General features: G+C 43.5%; 1 protein-coding gene across 1 annotated transcript in view; it reads left to right on the plus strand.

The window, feature by feature from the left end:
* The first annotated feature begins 1,166 nt into the window (after positions 1-1,166).
* Positions 1,167-12,848, plus strand: part of ap4b1 (adaptor related protein complex 4 subunit beta 1) — a 55,868-nt gene continuing 44,186 nt past the window's right edge. Inside the window, 4 exon segments of the mRNA XM_034087203.2 lie at positions 1,167-1,441; positions 3,156-3,380; positions 3,480-3,610; positions 9,867-10,014. Coding sequence (XP_033943094.1) covers positions 1,329-1,441; positions 3,156-3,380; positions 3,480-3,610; positions 9,867-10,014 — 617 coding nt within the window. The 5' untranslated portion in view covers positions 1,167-1,328.

Here is a 12,848-nt window from a genome sequence, read left to right on the forward strand (position 1 = left end):
AACTAGTCAAACTACCATGAATTTAAGAAAATGGTAGAAATGAATCTAATCTGAATTTTAAAGCATTACTTTAGATCCCCTCCCTCTAAATCAGTGCTTCTCAAAGTGTGGTCGGCGGACCACTGGTGGTCCGTGAGCACCCCCTAGTGGTCCGTGAGTATATTGGTAACATTTCACATTTGAAATAAATAAATCTATTTAAGTTTTTCGCACTCTCGCGGGAATATCTCCGCAATGGAACGAGTTTAAGTTTCACTTTCGATTGCATGATATAGCCAGATAAGCACCTTCATCACACATGTTGCCACTTGTTTGTACAATTTTAAGGCGATTTGTAGAAAACAATGTGTTTTTGGATATTTGTGGAGTTAGGTGGTCCGCGAGTGTTTTTTTATTGGTTAAGTGGTCCTTGGTATGAAAAAGTTTGAGAAACACTGCTCTAAATGTATCAATAAACATTAGAAAGTGATGCTCCTGACTACCATACAAGTTTAAGAAGATAATATTGGTTTGAAAGAATTCAAAGCTATAAATAAACAGCAACAGGCTCGTTAACCAAGGCACTGTTAGCCTAACATGTAAACTAGTTGTTCACACTAATCCTAATATTATACTTAATATTAGCAAATTCTATTTATTTTTTTAAAACATATTGATGTAAATACATACACATATTGATTTGTTGTATAAATATTGCAAATCAAAACCTTTATTCACTAATGATTACCAAAAATCGTAGTTCTGTCTCCTGTTATCAATGCATTCACATTGCCCGCCATGAACTTCCGGGGAACGATCCTCGTCTACATGAACCACGTGACGATAACCGTTTTTGGACTTCCGTTGTCGTAACTATTCTATTATATGGCTCTGGCAGTAGCCTACAGATAAATGTGGGCTCACTATTTGGCAAGCAAACGGTCACATCTCTTATAAAAGCTTATTAATGATTTATAAAGTGTTCACAACCTAATTAATAAATGAATTACAAAGTATTCGTAAACCCTTTATAAGGGTAGTCTTATTGTAAAGTGTTACCCAAAAAATGTAATACATAAAAAAAGCGTTCTTCTAATGATGCATAAACATGCCCACTCTACGCCGACCAGCAGAGGGCAGCATATCACAAAGGTAACATAAACTAACAGCAGAAGAAGAAATGCGGAAGTGCGCACGGTGTAAACAATCGAGTCATGGAAATAGGAATGAACCCCCCAATTGAAAATATCACATGTCTTTAAAAGTAACATTTCTTCTGATTAAGAATAGTGTAATGTCGCAGGTGATATTTTAAATTAACACAGTGTGGGCTGCTGCGTGTGTCCGCCATGCCGTATCTGGGCAGTGAGGACACGGAGCGGGAGCTGAGGAGGGCTCTGTGTAACCCCCACATCCAGTCCGACCCGCTGCGATACCGGAACACCGTGCTCAAGGTCCTCCGGTAGGTGACGGTCCTCAGCGCTTTGTGACCGGTTCTTGTGTGGGTTCCCCCGCAGAAAATATCCTGTCGAACCCGTCTGACAATGGGGCCCTTTTGTATTGTGATGGCGGTCTACTCTAGCTGTTACGGTAGTGGTTCTTGGAACAGGCAACAAGAAAGAAACAACCATGTTTTCAGCAACACTGTCTGACATCTGACATGCATGTTATTCATATGACCAGCGATATTATCACGTATATATTCAATTGTTCATTTACATATTCACCATAATGGTACAGAGAAAACACTATTACTTTCAATACAAATATATATTGAAATTGTCATAAATAAACTTCAATCAAATAATAAATGAAAATGATACGTTATTCTTTGAAGAATTCACCTTAGGGTTTGAAAGATTTTTTTTAAATCTTATTTTTTGTGTTTCTAAGTTTGAAGATGCTTATATATTATCTTAATTCACAGACACATTTTGTATCATTATACTTATATTTGTAAAACATACTATATATATGATCAATAATAAATCAAATGTAATAATAATGACATTGTTTACATTACATTTTGACACTGATTTGTTTTACACAAACGATAATCTTTCATTCCAGTCCAAATTACATTCGTTTTTTTAGAATTGCAATGCATTTCTACTCCAAATGTTTCTGACTTTGAATCTTGAAGAAGTTTCGATGTACATATAATTACTGCAAAACACATGTTGAAACTGTCCTCATATTTCCTTTAAGAGGTTGGCCAACCTTTTCAATTGAATTCTGACTATGTATGTAGACCTTGACTATCAACATGTGAGGTTATTTACTGAACCGGTTTGGAGGGAAATCATGGCCAACTTCCCTTTACGGTTAACAATACAAACGCTATACAACTTTAAAGGGTACATGGTCATAGTCAAGTCCAGCTTCAAAAGGATTCCATTGAGGTTTTTCGATAACCTTATAAACATTTATATGAGCTTAATAAACATTATAGGTGCTATAACATACAGTATTGTTATTTTATTTCACATTGTCAAACTGTTGCTAAGTTATTTAAGGTGTTTGATATTCCCTTTAGTTTCCTCCAAAACCTGTAAGATAAAAGTTAAAGTGTGTTGTTTAAAATATTGTAGAAATGTGAGGAAATTGTTTGATTCATGTTTTTTTATATTCTGTCCCCTGGTGTATGTTAATAGGGAGGACACAAACGTGTTTTCTTTCTTTTAAAGACTCCAATGTCACACTGTAAACTTGTTTGTTTACAGACTCCCAGAGTAAACTGTTGTCCTCGGAATCAGAATTCCTTTGCATGGCTAACTTTCCGTTATTACAACAGCACAAGTACAGTGCAGATAAAGTAAAGAGAATAGACTTACATATAAAACAAATCTTAATAACAACAAAATAATAAAAGCACACTAAGTCAAACAAATAAGAAAGTACACCATGGTGAAAAAGTAACAGTATATATATTTTTAAAAGGGACCATATCAAAGTGGTAGCTGCTACTGTTTACAGATTGTAAGTAAATTGAAAGAAAAATAAAGGGTAAATTGCACATCAGGTGTCTTCCAGTCTGTGTGTGTGTGGTGGTCTACCAGGCGCCGTGGTGGTTGTCGAGCCTGACTGCTGCAGGAAGGAAGAACCTGGAAGTAAGGGTCACTGCCTCTTATTATATTTTAACATCTCTCTCCCCCTCTCGCTTCCTCCCCCCTCAGGGCGATGTCTCAGGGTGTGGATGTGTCCGGCCTGTTCAGTGAGATGGTGAAAGCGTGTGCCACAGCGGACATCGTCCAGAAGAAACTGGTCTACGTGTTCCTGTGTTCCTACGCCGCTCTGAACCCCGAGCTGTCTCTGCTGGTCATCAACACGCTGAGGAAGGACTGCCAGGACCCCAACCCCATGGTGCGCAGCCTGGCCCTCAGGAACATGACCAACCTCCGGTGAGCTGCTGCACACAGGGACCGCAAACCCTCTCACGGGCTGCAGGACTGACGTGTGTGTGTGTGGTATTGTGTGTGTGTGCGTGCGCGCCCCCCCAGGTTGCCCAGTCTGGTGGAGTATGTGGAGCAGCCTCTGACTGCAGGCCTAAGGGACAGAGCGGCCTGTGTTCGACGCGTGGCTGTCCTCGGCTGGGCCAAAATACACAACCTCCAACCCAACTCTGAGACAGGTGGGGAGGACTCTTTCTTTCCTTCCTTTTAAACAGTATAGCAGGACAGAATAATGGCTCAACAGTCTGTCTTTAAGATAGACCTTTATTGAAATGTAGATGTTTAAGCAACAGCAGGATTACAATTTAAATACAGGACAGGTAAGAGTTCACACAAGGATAAATAGGAATAAAGAATGTAAAAAGCAGTATATAATAAAATATCAAAAATAGAATTATGTTTACATATCCAAATATAAATAATTTTCTATATGCAAGTCTGTATGTCTGTATGCAAGTCCAAAAAAGGTACATACGTTGCAAATCATATGTACCTATGCAGGTGTGTTACTTTAAAGGTCCCATATTATACTATATTTGTACAATAGGGCCATATCTATACAAAACATGTCTCTGAAGTGTTTTGCTCAAAATACACAACACATTGTAGCATGCTTCATACCCCTCTATTTCAGCCCTGTTACTAAAGTGCTGATTCTGGGTCTGGCCCTTTTAAATAGGCGCATTCACCCCACAGTACTTTTCCCACAAAGGTTCATGAGAACTTAGTTCATGAGAACTCTTTATTTCTCATGAACTAAGTACAGCTCGCGTTCACACCGGAAAAAGTCCCTGGGGGTGGATTAGGCAAATGAAGCCGCTGACGTCACTTCTTCTTCTTCTGCTTTGGGTTTACTGGCAGGCCGCAAACCACTTCACGGCGTATACTGCCGCCCAAAGTCCCCGGCCGGAAGTCCCCGGAGTTGGGGACTGGAAACAGTAACGCTTTCTCTCTCGTGGGTTTACCCTAAGGACAGTAATAATAATAATAATCCATTTTATTTATAAGAGCACTTTTCATTCGCGTAAACAAAACTCAAAGTGCTACAGAGTAAAAAGGGTGAAACAAAACAAAAAAAACAATTAAAACAACAGAATAAAAGCAGTAACATTTATGCCGGCATGGCAAAATGTGTTTTTTTTACAAAATCTAGTAAAAGCCTATTCTAAAAAGATGCGTTTTTAGGCCTTTTTTAAAAGCATCCACAGTCTGTGGTGTCCGCAGCTGGTTTGGGAGGGCGTTCCACAGTCTCGGAGCAGCGGAGCAGAAGGCTCGGTCTCCCATGGTTTTCAGTTTGGTCCTGGGGGAAAGGAGGAGGTTTGCCTTTCCTGATCCTAGGTTCCTCGTGGAGGTTTGTGGGGTGAGCAATTATTTGATGTAGGAGGGAGCATTTCCATGTATGCACTGATAAGTGAAGAGGGTGATTTTGTAGTCAATCCTGAGTGAGACCGGGAGCCAGTGCAGTGATTTGAGGATGGGTGGGATGTGTTCATACTTCCGTTCTCTCGTCAGGATCCTAGCAGCGCTGTTTTGGATGTATTGCAGCTTCTGGATGTTCTTGCTAGGAATCCCAATGAGAAGTGCGTTACAGTAGTCCAGCCTGGAGGAGACAAAGGCGTGGACAAGCTTTTCAGCATCTGGCAGACTGAGTGTGTGGCGGAGTTTAGCGATATTTCTCAGATGGTAGAAGGAGGTCTTGCATGTTTGTTTAATGTGGGCCTTAAAGGTCAGGTGAGGATACATGTTGACACCCAGATTGGTAACAGTTGATGAGAGTGGAATGTTCTGACCGGAGAAGGTGATGCTGGTGACGGAGGATGAATGGACCTGATGTGGAGTGCGACTAACTTTTTTCACCATCCTCCCGGAACCGTCCCGAAATACAATCTAAGCCGTCCCGAAATTAATGTGGACCGTCCCGATTTTTAAATGTTAGTTTTTCTACATTATCATTAGTTAAAATCACATCCCCCATAGGCGGCGCGTGAGGCTCAGGTTTGGGAAGGCTCAGGTTTGGGAAGGCTAAAAACTTTTTTTACCTGACGCTGCCCGCCTCCGGCGTCTATAGAAAAGAGATCAACTCAGTGTGCGGAGTTTAAATCTCTCAAGTCATATTACAGGATAAAGGAAATACAGTTTAAACTGCCGTATGCAGAGAAGACGCCGACGTGTCGCACTTATCATTCATATCACATCATCAATCAGATCATCGATCATATAATATCATAATATATCATGTATTTCCTGATCTGAGTCAGCTTCTCCAGCCGTATCTGGCCGTGCAACACTTACAGTGTCACATACTGTATGCAGAAGTATTATTTTAAGCAACACATTATGTTGACGAAACACTCGAGTCAAATGTAATTAAAGTCAGATCCACTCGTGTCTTACTGAGGCAGTGATATCATACAACTATACGCTTTCAAACACTCGGTAGGCCTAGTTATTTTTTAACCAGTTGTTCTGTATTCTCCTTGCAGGTGCAACTCTGCGGCTTGTATCCTGGATTATATGTTTAAGTCATGGATGTTTAAAGCTCATATTTGTCTAATATTAGTTTACTTTTCATTAATGAAGTATGACGCTGCGCTGTCAGTACACTTGTCCCTGTTTGTGATTGGTCAAATGTAGCTAACCCCGCCCCTTTCACGTGAACGCGCTCTCAGCTGGTGAGAGAAACCCTGGCTTGATTTACCGAGTTGATAACCAGCGTCGTAGGACCGCTTAGCGAGATCTCGTTTGTTAGTTTGTTGTTGTTAGTTTGTTTGTTACTCAAACATATCCAGGGTCTGTTGAACTGGCTTCGTACAGGGCACAGGTGGCTAGCAGCGCTAATGTCAAAGACACAGACATTATACATTATATTTGTATTTTACCAGGATGCAGTGACACAAATATTTGGGAAGGCTTAGCCTTCCCTAGCCTACAGCACCCGCCGCCCCTGACATCCCCCACTCCCCCCGTTGACAATTTACTAGCGGTACCGAAGTGGGCCGGTCGAGAGTCCCGGGATGATTTTTAGTCCCAGTCCACCACTGGCTACATGACCATATGATCGCCCATATTGACGCACCTCATTCCTAAACTTCTAACAGATACAACATAAACCGATCCTTCAGCCTCATATGAGCTCTCAGACACGTTCAAAATTAAACTGTCATCGCTGTCTGAGCTTGCTGCTGTGTGCGCCGTCGTGCGTTTACATGCAGATGCTGGGATCCTGGACGGTGCAGCTGGAGCGCTGTGCCCGCAATGACGTCACACATCATTTGGCAGGACTTGAAGAATCCCCGAGAAGATCCAGAAAATGGTCAACATTGAAGGATTAATGGTTATCAAAGTACAAATATCCAAAATCAGTTCAGTAACGGTTTTCAAGGAGACAATATTTACTCAAATTGATGGGTTTGGATGATGGGGAAAAACCGTGTCACAGGCTCTTTAAGCTCGAGCCCTGGCCCCATGTATCTTTGATTAATTGGAGAAAGCTCTGACACATCCTGTCAGAACTTTCTGAAGGGAGTTGTGCTTCATCCCAGGGTTTCCGTTAGCCGGTAATTACCGGTTTTTAGCTGGTAACATTTATTAAAAACCGGTAAATTCGAAACCTGACGGTCAACATGTCTGGTAATAATTAGGGAGGCTCCGATCGATCGGCCGCCGATCATTATCGGCCGCCGATCATTATCGGCCGCCGATCATTATCGGCCGATATTCACTCTTAATAGTTTGATCGGTGCTCTCTATAAAGGCCGATCAGGAGAGCTGGATCTGATCGATATGGACATAAACGCGAGTGAAGTATAACCGGACGCGAGAGAGAGATCAGATCAGCTGCTGAGTCTGACCGAGACACGCAGCTCTGCAGAATCACCTGAAGCCCCGCCCTCTGTTTAGCGAGCTGCAGGAGCTGCATGAGAAACTGACGTGCTGTCAGGAGAGAGAGAGAGAGAGAGAGAGAGAGAGGGGAAAAGAGAGGATCCGTTTCTCCCGTGTTATTATTCAAATGTAATGTAAACTTTTGAATAATGTACGTTATCTACTACAAGTAGTTTGTTTGAATGTAATAATTATGTTGTTTGTTGTTTGTGGAATCATTTATTGAAAAATGAATCTGAATTTTTCGATCTGTTACGATTATAAACTGAAGCAATATAAAAATGAGCCCGTGAACTGAGTTTTAAACTGAAGCATATCTGCTCATAGTCCGGTGATTACCTGCTAACGGAAACTCTGCTACACAACTCTTATTATTATTATTGAAATATGACCGGTAAGTTTCAAATTAGTCCGGTAAAATAAATTCTGCCCGGACATTTGACCGGCGAGAAAAAATCCTAGCGGAAACCCTGCTTCATCCACACCTTTATCTCCTCCAGGCATGTTGTTATTGTGGATGATGGCAGAGGTGCGGAGGGGGTTGGGTTAGCTCTGATGTAGAGCTGTGTGTCATCAGCATAGCAATGGAACGATATTCCATGCCGGCTGATGACACGACCAAGGGGGGACATGCATATGGTGAAAAGGGTGGGGCCGAGGACTGATCCTTGGGGGACACCACAGGTCACAGAGTGTGTTTGTGATTTTGCCGCTCAGTCCTCCCGGTGAGATAAGAGGTGAACCAGTTTAGGGCAGATTCAGAGAGTCCAATTGTAGAGCGAAGACGATGGAGTAGAATGTCATGGTCGACGGTGTCAAATGCTGCAGTTAGATCCAGGAGGATGAGGAGAGATGGAGATCCGGTGTCAGCTGTCATCAGCAGGTCATTGGTCACCCTGACTAAGGCAGTTTCTGTACTGTGGCCCTGGCGGAAACCAGACTGGAATTTTTCAAAGAGGTTATTCAGTTTGAGATGTTCCTGGATCTGAATGGCAATTACTTTCTCCAGTACCTTGGATAGGAATGGCAGGTTGGAGATGGGTCTGTAATTAGCAAGGACTTCAGGGTCTAAGGTGGGTTTTTTGAGGAGTGGTTTGATGACAGTACCTTTTTATATCCCGGCTAGCCTAGGGGATCTGTTGCTGGTGCCGCGTCCTCATTTTTGTTTATAAAAATAAACAAAAATGTAGTCTTTATTATTCACAACCCTCGTCTCGCCTCCCAGCTTTATGTTGCAGCCCACAAGCCGGGTTGTAACAGTAGACAGCAGGGCTCGCTGCAGAAGCCTGCTGTGCTTGCCTCCTACACACGGTCATAATAAACCCATGAGCGCCGTTATAACACCTCGTGTGGACAGTACTACACACACCACCACACCCTGAGCGTGTACGCGCCTCATGATGAGAGCCGGAGTGAAATGCAGCGTGTGGAGGCTCCTTTCCAGCCCTTTCGCCGCGAGGGCGATGGCGATGGCGTGGCTCGTCACCATGACGACCACTACAGCACATCTTGCATAGCTTGCTATGTTACGCGCACAGCTGTTTGCGCCGTTCCCAGCGCCTGTTTTTGCATTACAGAGAGCGCTCACTAGGGCTGCCTCTGTCTGCACAACGCCTGTCACACTGGCTGTGTGAGGCTGTGTCACAGGCGTATGTCTCCTCTGGGTTGGGTCCCCCGGAGAACATCAGTGCGCACTCCACCAGAGGAATTTCCTTCTCTACGGCCTTGCACGGAGGAATGTCAGTGGAAAGACATTTGCACTGGTGCATCTTGGTCTTCCCCCTGTTCATTTATTCATTTTTATTTATTGAGGGATGTCTCCCATTCCTCTCTGACACACTCTGTAGGCTACTGAGTGTCTTGTCAGAGTGAGTGACGTTAGGGATCCAGCTGTGCGCCTCTCTCCTGCCTGTCTGCATGCAGAGAGCTGCTTTCCCCCCCCTCTTTTATCGCTGGACAAGGTGTGACCTTCGTCTCTACCTTTTCACAGCGGCAGGTTTGTATTGTTCCCAGCCTTCGTCCCCTCATGGAAAATATTCATGTTATGCCAGTCGCATGGCACAATAGGCATGGGTTATTATCGGAGTAGATGTGTCTGTGCTTCTGTTACCGGGCTGACCCAGTGGGGCGCAGACTACATCATGCTTCGCCCTTAACCCAATAGCGATAGCCTTAGAGGGCGAAGCCATATACAAAATAGAACTGAAGTTACTTACTGTAACTCCAGCTTCTATGAGTATTAGCGTAGCCCTCTAAGTGCTGGGCCCCACTGGCTCCACGAAGAGCTGAAGAAAAGCTGTTTGTGTGGGAGCAGATTGTCGGGCCTCCTTCCTATTTATACCGGAAGTGAGGCCGAAGGTGGGGCCCACCTCACAGGTGGGCGTGGACTACAAGTGTTTTCAGTGCTGCGTGGGTGCGCAGGGGATTACCCACTAGCGATAGCCTTAGAGGGCTGCGCCTATACTCATAGAAGAGAGAGCTGAAGTTACCTACTGTAACTCCAGCTCTCTCCACCCAACATGTCCTCAGCCATGTTCTCTTTCACTCTTCCAGACGCCGCGGTGGTGAATGAGCTGTACACCCTGCTGAGGGACCCAGACCCCGTGGTGATGGTGAACTGTCTCCGAGCTCTGGAGGAGATCCTGAAGGAGGAGGGGGGGGTGGCTATTAACAAACCCATCACCCATCACCTGCTCAACAGGTGAGAACATGGCAGCTATTAAAGTGTAAGTCATGTGTAGACGGCATTGTATTTGAGTGATGCCAGGACACAGGTCTGTGGCACTGCTGCTACAAACAGCACACACATGATGATATCACCTGGTCCAAGATATGGAAGAGTTGTGCTCAATAAGGTAGGATATACTGATCCTAAATTGGGAAATGTTTTCGTTACAGCAGCTTGTTAAAACAAAGGCAATGCACTTCATTCGAAGAAAAAAATGTATAATACACTGAACAAAAATATAAATGCAACACTTTTGTTTTTGCTCCCATTTTTCATGAGATGAACTCAAAGATCTAAAAGATGTTCTATATACACAAAATAACCATTTATCTCAAATATTGTTCACAAATCTGAAAAAATCTGTGATAGTGAGCACTTCTCCTTTGCCGAGATAATCCATCCCACCTCACAGGTGTGGCATATCAAGATGCTGATTAGACAGCATGATTATTGCACAGGTGTGCCTTAGGCTGGCCACAATAAAAGGCCACTCTGAAACGTGCAGTTTTATCACACAGCACAATGCCACAGATGTTGCAAGTTTTGAGGGAGCGTGCAATTGGCATGCTGACAGCAGGAATGTCCACCAGAGCTGTTGCCCGTGAATTGAATGTTCATTTCTCTACCATAAGCCGTCTCCAAAGGCGTTCGGGAGAGTTTGGCAGTACATCCAACCGGCCTCACAACCGCAGACCACGTGTAACCACACCAGCCCAGGACCTCCACATCCAGCATGTTCACCTCCAAGATCGTCTGAGACCAGCCACTCGGACAGCTGCTGCAACAATCGGTTTGCATAACCAAAGAATTTCTGCACAAACTGTCAGAAACCGTCTCAGGGAAGCTCATCTGCATGCTCGTCGTCCTCATCGGGGTCTCGACCTGACTTCGGTTCGTCGTCGTAACCGACTTGAGTGGGCACATGCTCCCATTTGATGGCGTCTGGCACGTTGGAGAGGTGTTCTCTTCACGGATGAATCCCGGTTTTCACTGTTCAGGGCAGATGGCAGACAGCGTGTGTGGCGTCGTGTGGGTGAGCGGTTTTCTGATGTCAATGTTGTGAATGGAGTGGCCCATGGTGGTGGTGGGGTTATGGTATGGGCAGGCGTATGTTATGGACGACGAACACAGGTGCATTTTATTGATGGCATTGTGAATGCACAGAGATACCGTGACGAGATCCTGAGGCCCATTGTTGTGCCATTCATCCACGACCATCACCTCATGTTGCAGCATGATAATGCACGGCCCCATGTTGCAAGGATCTGTACCCAGTTCTTGCATGGCCAGCATACTCACCGGACATGTCACCCATTGAGCATGTTTGGGATGCTCTGGATCGGCGTATACGACAGCGTGTTCCAGTTCCTGCCAATATCCAGCAACTTGGCACAGCCATTGAAGAGGAGTGGACCAACATTCCACAGGCCACAATCAACAACCTGATCAACTCTATGCCAAGGAGATGTGTTGCACTGCGTGAGGCAAATGGTGGTCACACCAGATACTGACTGGTTTTCGGACCCCCCCAGACCCCCCCAATAAAGCAAAACTGCACGTTTCAGAGTGGCCTTTTATTGTGGCCAGCCTAAGGCACACCTGTGCAATAATCATGCTGTCTAATCAGCATCTTGATATGCCACACCTATGAGGTGGGATGGATTATCTCGGCAAAGGAGAAGTGCTCACTATCACAGATTGTTTCTGATTTGTGAACAATATTTCAGAGAAATGGTTATTTTGTGTATATAGAAAATGATTTAGATCTTTGAGTTCATCTCATGAAAAATGTGAGCAAAAACAAAAGTGTTGCATTTATATTTTTGTTCAGTGTAGACAAATAAAACGGAACAAAAAATTCAAAAAAGTGGAACATGAAAGATAAAAACCTCTAGACTCACTGACAAATAAACAATATGAAGTGCCACATTACAGCTTACACAATTTAAAAGTAGGATATTATTTACATTAAGTGTGCAATGGATGGAATATTAATGAAAAATGTTATAGGTTAAACACTAGGAGCTGCTGCGACAGGCTGCCAGCTTAAACTTTACCCTGTTGCATACTGGAGAGTATCTTTATATTATATTATTATTATTATTATTATTGTAATTTCCTTGTTTGTGTGCCACTAAGTAAAACAATTCTTTCTTCTTTACGGAAATAGAATTTGTTGACATTTTCTGTCCTGTGTTTGTTCTGAGCTAAAGCAGTACTGCACATGGCTTCCCAGTACTTCCTGATACACTTCCCTCTAAGGCAGTTTGACCAGGAAAACCTGAAATACACTAAGATGATACCAGGATGATAAACAGACAGAGGTATTGGTATATTTACTCAAATACTGTAAATATCATCTGTAACAGCTCACAAATGGATAGTGTGATGTTTCAAACCGTCTTTAGTCACATTCTGGGTTCAGCACAGAGGGATTCGGATTTGAAGACCAGCTCAGCCCACCACCACCAATAACAGCGGTGTCAAACCATAGAAAAGAGATAGCATTTATTCATGCTTCACTTGGATAAATAATGACTTTTAACCAAAAAGGGTTCATCAAATCATTAAACATGACTTAAATTGTTAGTATAACCCAGTGGTTCTCAAAGTGGGGGGGGCGCAGGGGCATGCCAGGGGGGGCACGAGAGACCAGGAGGAAAAATGGTTATATAAAATAAATTGAAAAATTATTGATTCGAAAATAATATGATGCAGTACAGTACTATTACATCTGGGTCTCTGTGTTTCATTAAAGTGTGTGTGTGTGTGTGTGTGTGTGTGTGTGTGTGTGTGTGTGTGTGTGT

Source organism: Pseudochaenichthys georgianus, chromosome 7, assembly GCF_902827115.2.
Source record: "Pseudochaenichthys georgianus chromosome 7, fPseGeo1.2, whole genome shotgun sequence".
In the NCBI taxonomy this organism is placed as follows: domain Eukaryota; kingdom Metazoa; phylum Chordata; class Actinopteri; order Perciformes; family Channichthyidae; genus Pseudochaenichthys; species Pseudochaenichthys georgianus.